This window comes from Schistocerca cancellata, chromosome 7, assembly GCF_023864275.1.
Source record: "Schistocerca cancellata isolate TAMUIC-IGC-003103 chromosome 7, iqSchCanc2.1, whole genome shotgun sequence".
NCBI classification, from domain to species: domain Eukaryota; kingdom Metazoa; phylum Arthropoda; class Insecta; order Orthoptera; family Acrididae; genus Schistocerca; species Schistocerca cancellata.
In genome coordinates this window covers 331,476,616-331,494,284 of record NC_064632.1, presented here as the reverse complement: position 1 = coordinate 331,494,284, position 17,669 = coordinate 331,476,616, and the positions used below count along the sequence as shown (strand labels likewise).

Below are 17,669 nucleotides of genomic sequence, written 5' to 3'. Positions count from 1 at the left end.
ATACATGTAATGTTATTTTATTTTTTTATAAAACATTAAAAAGCTTCAGAGAGAACAAAGATCTTGTCATCTCTGAGCAAGACACATCTGCTATATATATAATACAAACAGTAGTAAAACTTGTAATTTTGAAAAAGAAAATAACAAAAAGTCAAGATAATTAACAGGTACTCTTTACAGATATTCAGCTATTCTGCAGTCTCATACGGAACAACTGTAGATGCTGCATGATTAAACAGCCACATGAAACACTTCATTAGTTCTTTGGTCTTGTGAAATGTCAAATGGCTCCCTTATGGACAGTATGGAGCACTACTCATATAAGCGCACAGTTTATATTTACAACTTTCCAGCGTGAACAAAATAACTGTACATTTGGCCAGCACTGGTCAGAGCTCATTAAGATCATACTAGCATGTATTATGAAAACTGTTTGCCAGGAAGCTGTTAACTGGTAAATGCACACTGCCACACATTTTTGAAGATCTGATCGACATTCAGTATGACAATCTGTAACAGTGCTGTAATTAGAGAAACTTTCAATTAAAAGTTTCTTGAATAAATATTAACTGACATTTAGAATAAATATTTTCCTCCTAAAGGAGATACTTCAATGTATTATATTTTTAGAGAAGTGTGGAAAATAAGCTGAAGAAACTTGTTGTGGCAGCTTCTTTAGCATGCAATACTCATTATTTCTCCATTCAATTACTTTTTCTTGATGGCTTTAAACAAAAGAAAATAACGAACTACAGACACACACTACCTTACCTTTACAATTTCACATTCTGTGCATACAATTTCACTAGCAAATTAATCTTTCTCTCTATATCAATTCTTAGATGTGCACATACATTCCAATGTTTTGAAGTACTGTGGAATATTCTTCTAAGCTTTTAGCATTTAATTAACTGTCCCTTGTCAACAATTACTGAAATACATGCCCAGACACTGACAGCAACACACTACACCAGTTTCTTGAAAACAGTTTTATGTAGTTCCTGGCACAAATATGTCAATAAATTTATACAAATATTAAACACACTGATGCCAGCAGCGCTCCTGGACAGGCAGTAAGGCAGAATGCCAGCCTTTACATAAATATTGAGAGAGATCTCTTTCAGTCACACAGTAACACCATAAATGAGCAGAGGCCATGACTCTGCCATTCAGGATTAAAAAATAATACATACAGGGACTAGAGGCACTTCTAAAATTATCTAACAGCATTACAGAGTATGCCTCTTAACACCCACATTTGACAATCACATTATAAAACGTCATCTATTACACTCACCAATCTGAAGAAATATTCTACAATATTTAATTAAAAAAGTGAACCAACCAGTCATACTTTCAGATAAAAATTACACATCCATACTTTGTGGTTCTGACCACTATCAGTACTTTTAAGTTTAAGCCTCAGTAAAACTATATGTCAACACTACACAAAAATGCTACAAACTAAATGAGAAAACATGTAAAACTCAGCATGAAATGTAATAACAAGTTTATATGTACTCATTTACCATAACATTCCAAAATTCACTTTTTTTAACAATAATCTGTAATACTTGGAACACAGCCGTAACCCTGAAATTAATAGATTAAACAATGCCTTGCCAACACTAAGGCCAATCTTGATCCACTGATGAGTCTAGTTCCAGAATCAACTGTTCAATATTTGGTTTAGGACTTTCTTCTGATAGCATCATCTTTGGAATACCCAATTCAAGAGAGACACCTGGAAGAAAGAAACAAAAGAGCTAATGGAATGCATTAAAATGAAACTACAGTACACATCATTATATGCAAGCCACCACTGACAGGGAACACTCATATTTTCTTTAAACTGAAAGCCAGAAGTGTTTTTCTCTGCCTCTCATAAGTGTCCTAGATTTTTTTTAAAGAAAAAGTGTGTTTGAAGAAACATTAAAGGATATTTTTGATACACTTATTGACAATTTTTCCACGTAATCACCATACTGTTCAATGTATGTGGTGAGCCATAGCACAAGCTTCTTTATGGCCTCCTCAAACAACTCTCCCACCAGCTCCTTCAGGGAGGTGAAAAGATGATAATCTCAAGGTGTCAAGTCAGGGGAATGCGGAGGTGGCTCAAAACATCCCAACTAAATGAGTCAAAGTGCAAGTTGGCAGCTACAGCTGTACAAGGACCAGCACTGTCATGCAACAAGCACACTCCTCTCGTCAGCATTCTCCTTCTTTTATTCTGAATGCTCTTTTTGAGTTTTTTTAGGGTCTCAAATATTATTGTGCATTGGTGGTCTCCCACTGAGGCAGAAATTTGACCAAAATGATGCCTATTTGGTCCAAAAACAAAGAAGCTGTGATAATTTTGTCCAAAATTTTGGTTTTGAATCTTTTTGGTTGATGAGCTGGTATGACACCACTGTGATGATTGTCTTTTGTCTCAGGCATGTATGGAACCATCCACATTTCATCTCGACACAATAGTGCTCAGAAAATCTTCACCTTCCAGTTCAAATTGTCCAGGAAACTCACAGGCATTACTGAACCAATTTTTCTTGTGCCACTCTGTCAGCTGTTTTGGGACTTCTCTTGTGTACAGTTTCCTGTGTCCCAGTGTTTCTGTGAGTGTCTTGTAAGAGATATTTCATCCACTGTCAACTAACAGTCTTTACAAATCCTTCTGCCTGCACTAAATTCTCTACACCACTTAAACATACTTGTTCTGTTTGTAACACCTTAGCTGTAAACCATTTTGATTCGCAAAAAGATAGACCACTTTGATTTACAAAGATATTTTGGTAGGTGTTATTCCTTTCACAAGTAGGATGCAGATAATAGCATGTGGCTCACACTTGGGAGGGATTTCTTACAGGCATCCTTCACACAGCAGGACACTACAATAGGGATTTACGTACTATCATGTTCCTGCGATGCTCACTCTGATCTGGGTTCCTCCTCTACCAATCAGTGTTGTGAACCCTCAAAAAACCACAATCCGTTACGGTCACAGTAAACTTACTTTATGACTATGCGTTGCAATCTAAAAGTCTTGCATACAAACACAAAATTGTATTATCCCAGATTAAACTACTGAAGATGCCTGCATGTAAAAGGCAAAACAAATGTGGAACAAAAATAAATATAGACTGCAGCAAGAAACAGCTATTTCAGTTAAAAAAAAATAAATAAATAAACACAGAGAAAGTCTGATGTAGATCTGCAAGGAAGGATAGCAGTTTTGTTTCTTGGCATCTTTGTTGGCAATTTTCAACAACAGACTGTGTTTCGCTAAAACATCGATTGTATGCAACATATCTGACACAGACTTCAATAAAATTTATTAAACATGTACAGTTATGCAAGAATATAATACAGATGAAGTTCACAGTAATAATAAGTTTTTTACTTCGAGATGTTGGGACTGAATGTGAATAAATGACAAAATATGCTTTGACAGTATTACTGAAACACTGAAATAAATTAAGAATTTTGTAATATTTTTAACCCAACTCAAAGCAAGGATGGGTAGAGTATATTAACAGAAATTTTATCTCATGAACTTATCTAATCATTTGAGGATAGGAAAATTTTTTTTCACTAGGCACAAAGATTGTTTTGGGTTGGGTTGGGATGTTTGGGGAACGAGACCAGACAGCGAGGTCATCGGTCTCATCGGATTCGGGAAGGATGGGGAAGAAAGTCGGCCGTGCCCTTTCAGAGATTGTTTTGATATCAAAGAAATGTTGATAAATGTTGCAAAATAACTAAGGTGAAGTATCAGCTCAATTTGAAGAAGAGTTCTATTTATGTAGTTTTTTTCGAAGAGTTGTGTTGTCTCTCTCTTCTTGATAATGGTAGGAGCTTAACAATGCATTATCACAAAATACTTTGTTATACACAGTTAATCACCAACAAAAATTCATGCAAAAGTCCTCTTTTTCAATAGCTAACAACCTGGATGATATATTTACAGAAAGACATAATGAAGCACACCAGTGGTTCCAGAACCAAAAAACGCAAAAGTGGTGTTTTCTTATTAGAAAAAGTTGTTTTTATTGTCTTATTCTTTGCCAGGTAACCATTAATTAGTAAATATCCAGCAAGTTTCCTGGAGTAACTTGGCATACAATATGTGAGAAGATACTTTGGTAAAGATGAAAAGTATACAGGGTGTTTTATAATATTGATTCATTAAACTTACAGTTATAAATGATATGTCAAATGAAAGAGCAACTCAAACAGTTTTACCAAGAACCTTATAAATGTTCCCTGGCATAGCGAAGTAACGCGATTGGTTGAACTTCACTGTATCCAAGTGCTGGATAGGCCGCAAGGGGCCCAATGACAGGGCTTGCTTTGCATGGCCTCCACGTTCACCCAACCTAACGCCATGTGATTTCTTCCTATGGTGCATCATCAAGGATTGTGTGTACGTGTCTCCGCTACCAGTAGATCTTCCTGAATTAAGAAACTGGATTGAAGCAGCTGTTGCTACAGTCACTGAAGACACACTTCTCAACGTTTGGGAAGAACTCTGCTATAGACTTGATGTGACAAATAATGCTCACATTGAACATTGGTAAGGTTCTTGGTAAAACTGTTTCAGTTGCTCTTTCATTGTACCTGACCACAATGGTGCCTTGGCAATAGGAAACTGATGAACATTCATCCAATTTGGCACTTTCTGACTTCCGTCTACTCTGAAATCTAAGAGATTTGTGGCTATAAACTTTTTGAGACCAGTAAATAGATTACTGCAACTGTAATTTTTTTTTTCAGTCCATCCACAGTTCCATTACAGACATGAAACTGCTCACTGGATAAATATTGAACAAAGTGTACTGATTATAAACGTATTGGATTTTTATACTTGGACGCATCTCAGTACTGGCCTACCTCTCTTGTTCTTAACAGTAAAACATTCTTGTTGCTGGTTTAGAAGAGGAGTCATTACAATGAAAGCCACTGGTTATATGAAGAGTCCAGATGGTAGGGGCACAAATAAAATGATTTCCAGGGTCTTCTAATGCTACTACCCTTGGAATTTCCAATGAAATGTGATAGTAATGCTGCACAAGGGCCTCAAGATGCACTCCAAAAATGTTAGTACAGAACTAAGTGGGTGCTAGTGGCAAACCTGATGAGCTTTTTCTGAGTAAGAGCAATACTCCCTTATGCAGATGTGGAATTGTCTTGCAACAAACCACATTTTATCCATATGGGGGCACTCTAAAACAAACAAAACTCTCAGAAGTGGGCAGCAGATAATTCTCATTAACTTAGAAAACTTTTATTAAGTATCCTTTTGTTACTGTTTGATGTGCAGGGTGGAGTTTTTTCTGCCACACAGGGAACAGAGTTAACTGAAATGACAGAGAAAGAATTACAGTGAGATTTTTATCACCCAAATAATAAATAAAAAGAAGAACAGAAATTACTCAGACACAGAGCATGGCTGAGGCAGGAAACCAGTGCCAGCTTTCAGAGAACCATCCCTTGACTGAAGGAAAACATGTAGAAGATAACCTGGATCAGTGACTTGGGTACAATATACACTGAGGAGACAAAAGTCATGGGATACCTCCTAATATTACCTCAGACCTCCTTTTGCCCAGTGCAATGCAGCTACTTGATGGGGCATGACTCAACAAGTCACTGGAAGTTCTCTGCAGAGATACTGACCCATGCTACCTCTACAGCCATCCATAACTGCGAAAGAGTTGCCAGTGCAGGATTTTGTGCATGAATTGACCTCTTGATTATGTCTCATACATGTTTGATGGGGTTCAAGTATGGTGACCTGGGTGGCCAAATCTTAATACCAATCATGAACAATTGTGGCGTGGTGACATGGCTCATTGTTATCCACATAAATTCTGTTGTTATTTGGGAACATAAAGTATATGAATGGCTGCAAATGGTCTTCAAGTCCCTTTGTCTGTCCTTGACAGCTATAGACAGTGGTCATGTGTGTTTGAGTTGTGCATGTGTTTTGCCTAAGGCAGAAGTAGGCCATTGGCCGAAAGCTTACTTGTTTGGCAGTCTTTTTGTTGTACCTATCTGTGAATCAACATCTCCATTATATAGCAAGTAACAATTTCATAATATTCTCAAAACTTGTTTTACTCAGTTATTAATTTTAAGTTATAACTGCTAACACAGAAATCATAATGAACTTTAAAAAGTAATTAATATCATAAAAAGAACAACAAACCTGCCATGCTATTAATAGTTTTTTGTGGAGCACTTATTCACTTCCCGCAGAACACAGTTTGAGAAATGCTGTACAAGAGTGTATCCAGCAGCAATACATATGAGTAATTCCACACATTGTGTACCATTACATCCTGCAAGGACTTACACCTCTGATGTTTGTTGAGGACTGCAGGATACATGTAGACTATCATGCAACATACTGTTGCCCTCCTCACAATGTCAGATGGAAGTGTGACATAGCAGTACAAGCCAAGGCAACGGCTTGTTGCCATAACCAGCTGGAGCAGCATTTCATTTCAACACGCTGCTGTCTCAGTACACCAGCATCCAGTTTGGTCAATGACAGTAACAGTTTTGCCATAGCCAGGTATGCTTTGGCAGCATTTCGGCATGTGGTGTATGTGACACTTTTGATGACCTGCTCAGTAAGCCCACCCTCTCTTGTATAAATACTAGCCACCTAGCCAAGCTGGGACATTCAGTCGGTGAGTTTTCGAACTGGCATCCCCTGTACTGGGGGCTTCTACCATGAGGCTGCCATTCTTCAACCACCAGCTGGATAAGACTGCTTGCCTGGGTTTCCAACCACTGGACATTCGCCATATGCTGAGGCAGCCCACCTTGCTTACAGCCTAGCAAGGCAGCCTTCATCCAAGCCAAGTTGCGTTTAGCGGGTGCTGATGTCTCATACACACATCGTGAACTGTGGACTAGAAGCCCACAAGTCTTCTGTATAAACAAACAATTGACCTATCTTTGAGCTGTCTGTGACTTCTGCTGACCACCCACCTCCACCAGAGAACCCAGCACCCCTATATTAGGTGTAAAAAGTAATGGTGGAGGCTACAATGGATGTCCGAGATCCACATCAACAAGGGGAAGCAATGGCAGCAGCAGTTCAGCGGTGGTGTTTAGCGGAGGGATACAAGTAAGTGCTGACTTTAAGCATTATCTTTTCTACACTTGTAATTTTTTTTCTTCCTGTAGTGATAGATGGCAATCAAAATGGTATTGGTCTAAAGGCGTCAACTGAAGAAGCAATTCAACACTTGTTTGATCAGAATTGTTCAAATGCGAGCTGATAACGCAAAATTACAAACTAAAGTTTAAAAGTTACAGGCGGAGAGAAAGAAACAGTCACCTCCTAGAATGTCCATATATGTCCTAGATGCTACCACAGCCTCTTTAGCGATTACTTTTTCATAAGAAATAGGGGAAAATATTTGGACTTTTGTAGGTAATTTACTTATGGGTGCAAAGATAGGGGAAATGGAACAATGAACAATTATTGAGTATAGCTTGGTTGAAGTTAACATTACATGCAAGGACGTATGTGATGTGCCATGAGAAACTGTGGAAATACTTGTCCCTTCCAGAACTTGCAGGAAGGACTGTTGGAACAATACAGGAGAAAAGTACCTCTAGGTATTATCATGAGCATCTCAATAGTGTAACTCAGAGGCAAGGAGAGTCCAAGGAAAGATTTGTTGACTGAATTAGGAAGTTCACTATTAATACTAGTGAGGTCATACTGACAATGCCAACATGGCCATTCTTCAAGAGACAGAGCAGAGTGTGTCAAAGGCATTCTTGTAGGTTTTGCCAGTTGTATGTCCTGTAAAATGCAGATAGATTTTCTAAAGTCATTAAATGAAGTTGTGACAATTGTGACAGCTTTAGGAGAAATAGACGCGATGACTAAACATATGAAAGGAGTGCATAGATGTAGTCAGACTGGTCACAATCAACAAGACTGTAGGAAACCTCAGTGTGGGAGGTATAAGTGAATTTTACTCTCGGAACGGGAAAGGCAGTGCAGGATAGCACGGGTACAAGGTGGCCGCGGATTAGGTCTCGCACCGATCACACGTATCTGTAGCAACTCAGGGTGTAGTTGGGATAAGGAATTTGAATCAGTCTCATTGTAGACTAAGTGGAGAAGGGTCAGAGTGGGAGGGAAATACTTCCGGGCTTGTGTGGAAATACTTGTTGAGTTGGCAGTAGCTGCATTGTCACACTTTTTCTGGATTTTGTGAGTAAAGATATTGCCACAATCAATCTGGAATGGCACATAGTAGAGCTCGGCTGCCCAATACTGATAGAAATGTGGCTTGGGATAGGGTACCAGAAGGTACAAGGAAGTTAGTCTGAGCAGATGTAAACGCAGATGTGCCAATTAATACTTTGTGTATAATAAAAAAATTGGCAGAATATGAGGACCTAGACAAGTAGTCCAGTCAATGAAGGAAAATTATGAGAAAAATTTGTGTAGTACCAAATTTTTGTCCAGTCATAGGAGGAAGTTCCATGAACAACATACAAAAAATTCTGACTGGTGGGGTGTGAGCGTGGGGGTGGGTTATTTAGAGTCCCCCCTCCCTTTTTAATAATTCAACTGCAGCTTGAAGCGAAAGTGTTTCCAGTTTAAAATTACACTTCATTAAATTTCCTACAAAAAAATTCCTATTAATTTTTTCTCTGGGGCTAATAGTTTCCACATTGCAGGGGATGGAAATATGTCAGATTATTAAAAATTGTTTTTTAATAGTATGAAATTAATGTTTATTTTTAAGTGGGTTAAAACAAATTTTTAAAGTGTGTACCACATCAAAGTGCACTAGAGCCATAGTAAGGTATAAATTTTGATCTGGGGAAGTACAAGGAGAAAAGATGAGGGTGGAAGGAAGAAATGAGCGTGAAGGATGGAAAGTCACTAGGTTGTGGTCATGTACTTCCTTCATTTGTAAGACTTAAGAGCGAGTAAGTGACTCCCCACTCTTTCTACCCCACTTTATCATAAGAAGCAACAATATGGAATTTCACAAAGTTATACTCCCCTTTCATACCTCGACATTTTGGCCTTTAATATCTGTACACTGTTCTACAATACTGGAGGGATAACTGATTCTTAGCCATCATGTATGGTAGGTGTAATGTTGTTCTAGGAAAGACAACTACTCCCACAATGGGCACTGCTCACTTTTCAGTCTACAGACTAAACCACTCTAGTATCCCTTGTCTACCTCTCTTATGCGAGTAGGCAAAATAAGTTCTTTGAGCTTGTGTTTCTATATTGGAGCTATTTTCAGTATATTACATGAGTATTTATTTTCAGTTATTAAGTGAGCTATTATGTAAAAAAAGCTCAGCATCTGGAGCTGTCAGCTGTCTGCCACACTGTAGAGCCTGCACCAAGTGTAACATGTTGTCAATATAAATTTTATAATGTGGATTTCACTGCCTCCACTAACAATAGCTGGAATACTTTTAATAGCAAGAGGAGTATCAGATGCATCATCTCAACATTCAAAGAGGCCCAGAGGCTTATACTGGCACCCTCTTCAAAGAAAGTAGATCATCTAGGTGTTATGATACTTCAAATATTTCAACATAAGGTAAGCAATGCATTGCAGCAGATTACTCTTCAAGGCTTGAGCATGATCAGTCCCATTCCATCAAACCTCCTGCTAATAAGATATCCCAAGATTTACTGTGGATGTCTGGTATGTGACACCACTCAATGTAGCACACTCTACAAGTGCCACCAGTTTCTGATGGAAGAAATTTATGCAGTCTACCAGTAACACAATTAATGTTGAGAGAAGTGTGGTACCTTTCTTGTCATTCATTAATTCACTGCCAAGTGACTATAATACTGTTACATGGCTTTATAACACACTTTCAATGATAAACAGTTACAAGGAAGGTGCCACGTTTATCAATCCAACCCCATTCCTACATAGGTCACCAACATCATCACACTTTGAAATTACACAAAATCTCACTAATTGGCTGTAAATAAGCATTCCGTTAATGAACTGAAAATAACTCCACTATATAAACATGGGTTCAATGAAAATATTTTGTCTACTTACATAAGGGAACTGGACAGCAAATGATGGTGGGAGAAACTACCATACCAGATGAACACTACACCAGACGTTCACGATGACTAAGACCCCTCTAGCAGTGTAGAAGAGAGTGCGAAGATATATGTAAAATCTGTACATATGTGCTTCTTGTGTCAGTATTATTAGTAATTCATATCTGTATTCCATTAATATCAGCACACACCATGCAAAATAAACATCACCTGACATTTTTGGGAACTGTGTCGCAAGTGATCTACAATGCGAGCTGCAGAAGGATCGGTACAGCTTTGTCAAATACCCTGTAGTAGTTTTTTGTGACACAGTGGGGTAGACTGAACGAGGAATTGTCTGCTTGCTCTTCAGTTTGAAGACCTAAGATGTAGTGCATGATCACAATTTGACGACTTGCTTTCCTTCATGTGTGTACCCTCCATCCCATTATCCTCCACCCTGTTTCACTCCCAGAACACAATTTCTCACTTAATATGACTCTACTGCTCTTAGACGTCAAACATACATTTCATATTTATTCTTAACCCACTTCCTTTAAAAATAGACATTAATTTTATGCCATTAAAACACTGTTTTTAATAATCTACAATTTTTTCAACTCTAGCAATGCAGAAACTATTTAACTTAAAGAAAAAATGGAAAGGCTCTTTTTGTACGAGATTTAATTAGGCTTAACTTTGTACTGGGAAAGATTCCCTCCCTCCCATCCCCACACTCACACCTCACCTGTCAGGATTTTTAGTATGTTTTTCATGAACTCCCTCGTACTACTGTACAAAAATTTGCAACTACACAATTTTTTTCCGCTACTCAACCTTTTTTGGTTGTTGCTGAAAGACAGTTAATGCCCATCAGTATACTCAATATTCAGTCAATGGAACTGGAGCTATCACGAGGTGAACTGCTAGCCAAACAACAAGAGCTGAAGTATGAAGGGTTGGATAGGGATTTCAATATAAAGTACTTTAATTCAGAACTATCTTCAGGAAAGGTATCACATTTGCAATGAAACGATACGGAGGAGATGAAAAGTTATTACAGAAATATGTAGGCTCATTTAACACTCCTGGGATATGGACAAATATGACGATAATGCAGCATGGATTCCCACTGGGAATGAATCCTGGTGTACAGGAAACCGTAATGAGTTCCACATCAGCTCCAACAGGAGATGGGAGAATATACATCAACAGCTCTGAGATGTGCCTATAAAAGAGATCCCTTGGAAGGGCAGTGAGGTAGGGGGTGGAGGAAGCAGCACCAATAGCAATTGTACTGCGAAAAGCTCAGATGGCAGTAAGGCCTACACATTCTGTTGCGGCTACTGGTATGGCCATGGATGCTGACCAAATGCCAAACACCACAAAACTTTAGAGAATCTTGAGTAATGGCATTAGTTTACAAAAATAGATTTGCGAAGTGGGTACCATCAGTTGGAGGTATTACCAGAGATTCGACCTAAGACTGCAGTTACCGTTCCATCCAGTCACTGCCAATACCACTGAATGCCATTTGGATTGAAGAATGTGTTGGCTACGTTTCAGCACTAGTTAGACGGAGTGCTATGGGGCCTGAAACCAAACCAATGTGTAGTGTCTTGCAAGAACATCCGAGAGCTTGTGGTACATTACTGTACATCTCAAGTTGATTATGACCAGCACAAATGACACTAACTACAGGACCTCTCCAACTCAGCACCACTGATTTTGTGCATATTTATGGTATGTGCAGAGCTTGACCATAAATGAAAGTGACAGCTCCAGATGGCCATGTGTTAAGAAAAAATAGTATTTTGGCACGGGTTGGGCAAGTCACAAGCCATTTATGTTAGTGCAGTTTCCAGGCAGTGGTTGTGCAGCAGAAAGCATATAGATGAGTAGTCTGATGGCCACAGGATTGAGTCCCTATGCAGGAACACTCAATTTTTTGTTATCAGGTCAATATTTTGATAATGAAACTCAAAACAGCTCTTATCTTATCAAGAGAGAAGAAGAAACTAGATCCTGAGAAGACTGCATCAAAATATATTCGATTTTTTATCATGAGCTATCCCAGCCAATATCTGGTGAAATTATCCGTTACAAGTGGTTTGCTGCCAAACTGTGGGATGAGATAGAACCTTTTATGAATGTAAACAAAGTTTCTTTTTCTATAGTAACTTAAAAACAACCATGTAATTGTAAAAATGGGTAATATATAGCATGTGCATGCCTTTCCATCCCTTCTTTGAAATTTATTTGCACAAATTTTCCACTGTCTTATATTAAAAAATAAGGTATACTGTGCATTTTTCAGTTTATTTGCAGTGTAAGTAAAATAAAAACTGAACATATAAAAAGATAGAAGGTTTCCTTATAGTACCTCAAACCCATGACCTGTGGTACCGTTCTGGACTCTTTCCACTGCCAACTGCTGCCTGGAAGCTACACTAACATAAATTGCTCATGATTTGCCCAACTCATACCAAAATACCATTTTTTCTAAATACTTGGCCATCTGAAGCTCCCAGTTCTGTCACTTATTTCTGGCCAAGCCCTATTTATACCATAAATTTGTCAAAAATCTGTGATGACAAGTAGTTGTAGTCCCCTTTTACTTCTGGAAAAGCGTCCTTTTGTATTGAAGGAATTTTACTATTTGGACCATATCACTGGTAAGGATGGCCATAATATTGCCCAGGGTGGTGTGTAAATAGACCTCTGGTTTGTGTAAGCCATGCAATACTTTTCTACTGCTGGTATGGAAACAGTGTTTCAGTCTTTTTTGTGTTTAGCTAATTATTACAGGAAGTTAGTGCCAAAATTTGCAGAAGTGCCAGGATCCCTCCTACATCTGTTGAAAAAGATAATAAACTTTCACTGGACTCCAGATTGCGAAGAAGCCTCTGTGTGGTTCAGGCACCACTAGTGCCGTCCTTGCTTTCCCAGATAATCAGAAACTATTCATATTATCTTGTGATGCTAGCAATCACTCCTTATCTTATAGTGTGCATTAAGCCAGGAAATAGATGGAACAGAGTAGCCGATACCCTATGCTTGCAAGCAACTAAATAACCATGAATAACCACGAAAAAGGAGATCAATGTGATTTCTGTTATCATGCATTTCTGTTGTTACTTATATGTAAGGTGCTTCGAACATTTAATGGTTCACACAGCTTTAAAATGGCTTATGGACCTTAAGGATCCAATTTGCTGCTTGACTCAATGGACTTTGTGAATCTGACTTTGAAGTGAAACAACAACCCTGGGAAAATGCACTGTAAAGCAGATGGACTGAGCCCTTCATTTTGTGGGGTGGAGTGCATTGGCAGATCAATGATAAAAGACTCAGGCCACTGACCAAGACTGTCACAAATTTATGACACAAATTAAGTTTTGTGTGATGATAGGATCTTTAGCAAACAAAGTGTGAACGACCTATTGTTGTCGGCAAGGTTGCAAGACAAGATGTTGATGCAGGCCCACAATTCTGTCTTATAGAAAGGCACAGAGGTCGATGAACCAAGCGACAAAATATCACAGAGAAGTATTTGTGAAGCAAATACAAAAGCCCTAGAGAGGCAAGAAGGTGCAAAAGAAGAAAAGGCCTGGCTGCCCAAGTTCGTCATTCAGCAATGGGCAATCCCCACATTCAGAAAAAAAAAGACTAATTGATTATGCGATACCACAGGCCTCAACCTATTTGACATCCTCAGTCCGTTTAAAAATAACAGCTCCTGACTCTTACCACTAGGATGCACGTGGGTCAAGTTCACTTAAGGGTGCCCTTGAAGTTCTCTATCAATTACCAGCAGTTTCCTCCAAAGGAGAAAGGGAAGTGATAGGGGGAAAGGTAAGGCCTACAGCAATGAGCGTGTTATCCTTGTGGTTAATCCTACCTAGGTTTGTATGCCCTAAGATCATAGGGTGGACTAGCAAGGAAACTGAGTATCCTCTACCTCTAGGATGCAATCTAGATGTAACCTAGGGACAATGTTTGGAGGGTGACAGATGACAGCACAGCTTAAAACCATCAGTCAACAGGGAATGAGAGACCAAGAGGCATTGATATAATTATGTTCTTGTGCCTGTTTAGCAGCTTTGGGATGGTGGGGCCCCTTAAGGTACGTGCACTGGATAGCAGCATCTGTACACTTGCCAATCAGATTTGGTAATATCCAACCGCTGATGGAAGTTAAGGATGGTCTTTAATGCCCAAGTAGTGAAAAACTAAGTAAGGGAAGCTACAATTCATCATTCAGGACAAACTGGTGCCGATCTACACTCAAGCAAATTACTAATTGTTACAGTCCTCTTTTGAGTGACTGACTTCGGGTTCAACTTCATCAGACTGTGTACCACAAATCCAGCTTTGGCAGAAAAAGAGGGTGGATGGAGGCACAAGGGCAGATTTTGAAAACAGCCTCTGGTGCAGCTCACGCAGAAGGTCCGGAAAAAGCTAACTCCATTTTACACCAGTTATGGACAGACAAAGGATAATGAGGGAACCAGCTACATACCACAAAGTTACCAGGCCTTGAGAAAAATATGGTTGATAATACTCAGCACCTTTGTACTTTGGCCACTACATTAGCATCTCACATCCAGGAGGCAACGGCCAAAGTGAATGAAGACCTGAGCATTACTGAGACCGTGATAGATGTTACTGACACCAAGCTGACCACTACGAGGCTTCTTCAAACTCTCACAGATAAGATCACTGATGCTTGCCTTGATGTTGCCAAGCTGCATGAAGCACTCATTCATGCTACCTGCGGGGACTTGACCTCAGAATTTTTACCCAGGAACAGTTTCTTGATAGACTATGCGAGGTTCAGGATGGGTTACTGGCATCTTTGGAATCATTAAATGGCACTAGAGGATGATTCTTTACCACTATATTACCATATGACTGATGACGAACTAAGGATGGAACCTGGTTAGAGGTTCAGATACGAATACCCCAGCAAGTACAGAATGCCACTTCAAGTGCTACATAATCCACTCCTACACAGTAGTGTGGGGATATCTAAGCAAATTCACACAGTTCAGGATGCATGACATAGTACTGGTTGCTCCTGACGGGAAAATCCAACACACTAGTTTTCACCTTTGAATTGCTACTGTGGCAGACTGAACAAGTCACAATGTACCCACAGAAGCTCATACATGCTGTTCTAGGGTATTGCAAGCTCAACCTGTTCTGTATGAAGAAGCCTATGTGTGAGTGTCCTAAGGAAGTGGGTGCAAGTAAAGCCACCTCTTTTCAAAGGGTGGGGTCACAGAGTTGTTTAAGTACCACACGATAGTTAAGAGTTACAGTATCAGGTTTGATAATCAACTGAATAAAGTCGGCATTCTTAAGGAAGCAGCTCAGCTGCTGAAAAGTTGCGAGTGAACTCCTGTAAACAGTTTGAGTCAAAGTCTCAACAGAATTACAGGTTTTACCATAGCAAGGAATTTGGAGGGCTGAATTCTTCTAAGAGGAAAGAATAGTGGCGTGAGCCCGGGCAAGGGCTCACTGCTGTAAACATGCTGCTTGCCGTCATCAGCTGGCACAGTGTTTTACCACCCTGCCTGTCTCCGTATATCAGCATGACCATTCAGCCAATGACCAACAGTTGTGCTGTATCATGACACCTCGGCAGTGCTGAGACAAATGGCGTATGTGACTCCCGGGGCATCAAATCAACAAGCCCGCCATAGTTTGTATAAATACTAACTGCCTAGCTCTGCAGTGAGGCTGTCATCACTCAACCACTGCCCTGACAGAACCACCTGCCTGGGGTCCAGCTGCCACAATAATGGGCTGAGGGTCAAACTAAGGCCTTCCCAGTCGACAGTCCATCAGGTGTCTGCCATACATCATATGCAGTCTCCCAGTCCTGTAGCCTAGCAAGGACGAGCTGTCTCACCAGAAATTGACAAAGCATGTGGGCACAAGTCTTCTGCAGTAAATAATAGAAAAATAAATAAATAAATGAAGAAGTGTTCAGTTGCCTTATAGCTGTGTCTGAATTGAGCTGCCAACCCACTTCCAAAGGGAACCCAGCATCTTACATGGAAAATTTAATTTACTGAGCTACAAGCAGTAACACAGTAGCGTGTTGTAAGCTTAAATAACGTGCTCGATATAAGTAAATAAAAATGCTTGATTTCACATATCAATTTGTGTTAAAGTCAGTAACAAGTAATTGGTGTAGAGTACAATGAATTTGTACACTGCACAAGACAGTTGATGTAAAAGCAACTGAAAATGATGTCCCACATTTACAAATTTTTTTTTCCAGGATGATTTCTTGTGTAGAAAAATTTGCGAAAGCTATGGACAGATCTACAAACAAATCAGGGGATCGCTATGGGAACCAGGAAGGCCCATCTACACACATGTTTTCACGAATTTCATCAAAGAGACATTCTTCAATTCCTAGGTCTGTGCCCACTTTCTTAGTAACAATTCACTGAAAATGTGCTAGTGGTCTGGACTCATGGTGAATATCAACTTCCCTGTGTTTAGCGACAATTTAACTTCTTTTTCCAACTGCAATAACAACAATACGGAAAGTATAGATTGCTGCTCATCACATGCAGAAGGTGTTGAGTCAACAAGCGCAATGAAAAAGAATGCTCATTGTGTCTGCTTGCAACTCAATGCATCCTTTCTGTGTTGAGTAGCAATCTACCTCCCTCATATGTTTTTCCACACTGGACTTTCCATTTTGTTTTTCCCAACTAAAATTCACTCAATTCTTCTAGAGATCCACAGCCACCTTTCTGGATGTTGACAATAATCACGTTGGTGCTCAAATCCAAATGTACAATCATGCACAACCCTCCACTAAGAGAACATGGCCTGCTATACCGTCATTCTCCTAGACTTGACCTTTGTTAACAACCCCATACTCTTTTCTCCACTGGAAAAATTTCTTTGTTTGCTCCGATACTTTTCTTATCTTCATTATCGCTCTGTCTGTTTCTTTCTTTCTTTTTGGCTTACCCTCTTTTTTCCTCTTTCTTAATTGCCATTTCCATTGTGTTTTCATTTCACTTCCTCTTTAATCCACCATTACTTCCTATTCTAAATCAGATCTGGCAGCTTCCAAATTAGTAAGTTGTGAGCTCGTGGTCAGTCCCAGTTGCATGTTGCCTCTGTAACAGCTTCCACGGGGCAACAAATATTTGATTTCCAATATTTCATACAATTATTAACCAAATTTAAAAATGGGCAATGCTATTATAATCTATTCATTAAGGGCTATAATCTTATGTTAAAGGTTTGACCTAAGAAGTCTAGTATTACAGTTAGAAACTGTTTGTCCTGAGGTAGCATGAGTTACAGCACACATATTATCTGGACTATATTCACCCAGTATTTGGCAATGAGAGCTCTTAGAAACTTCCAACAAACTTCACACATAATTTCAAACCTTTCTCTAACTTTTTTTCACTGACACACCCCACAAAATGATAAAAGAAAAAAAATTATCCCTTAAATTAAATGATAGCTGTTCATGCACTAAGACTGCAGCGTAAGTCATGAGGTTTCAGTTTATTACTTCTTTAGTACTAAGTCTCTTTGCAACACATTTTGCAGA

General features: G+C 39.2%; 1 protein-coding gene across 3 annotated transcripts in view; it reads right to left on the bottom strand.

Moving 5' to 3' along the window:
• Window position 1: 1 nt before the first annotated feature.
• LOC126092050 (uncharacterized) overlaps window positions 2-17,669 on the bottom strand; it is a 206,835-nt gene continuing 189,167 nt past the window's right edge. For all 3 annotated transcript variants that reach the window (XM_049907455.1, XM_049907454.1, XM_049907457.1), the window contains exon 17: window positions 2-1,744. In XM_049907455.1, coding sequence (XP_049763412.1) covers window positions 1,629-1,744 — 116 coding nt within the window. In that variant the 3' untranslated portion in view covers window positions 2-1,628. The remainder of the gene's footprint in view (window positions 1,745-17,669) is intronic.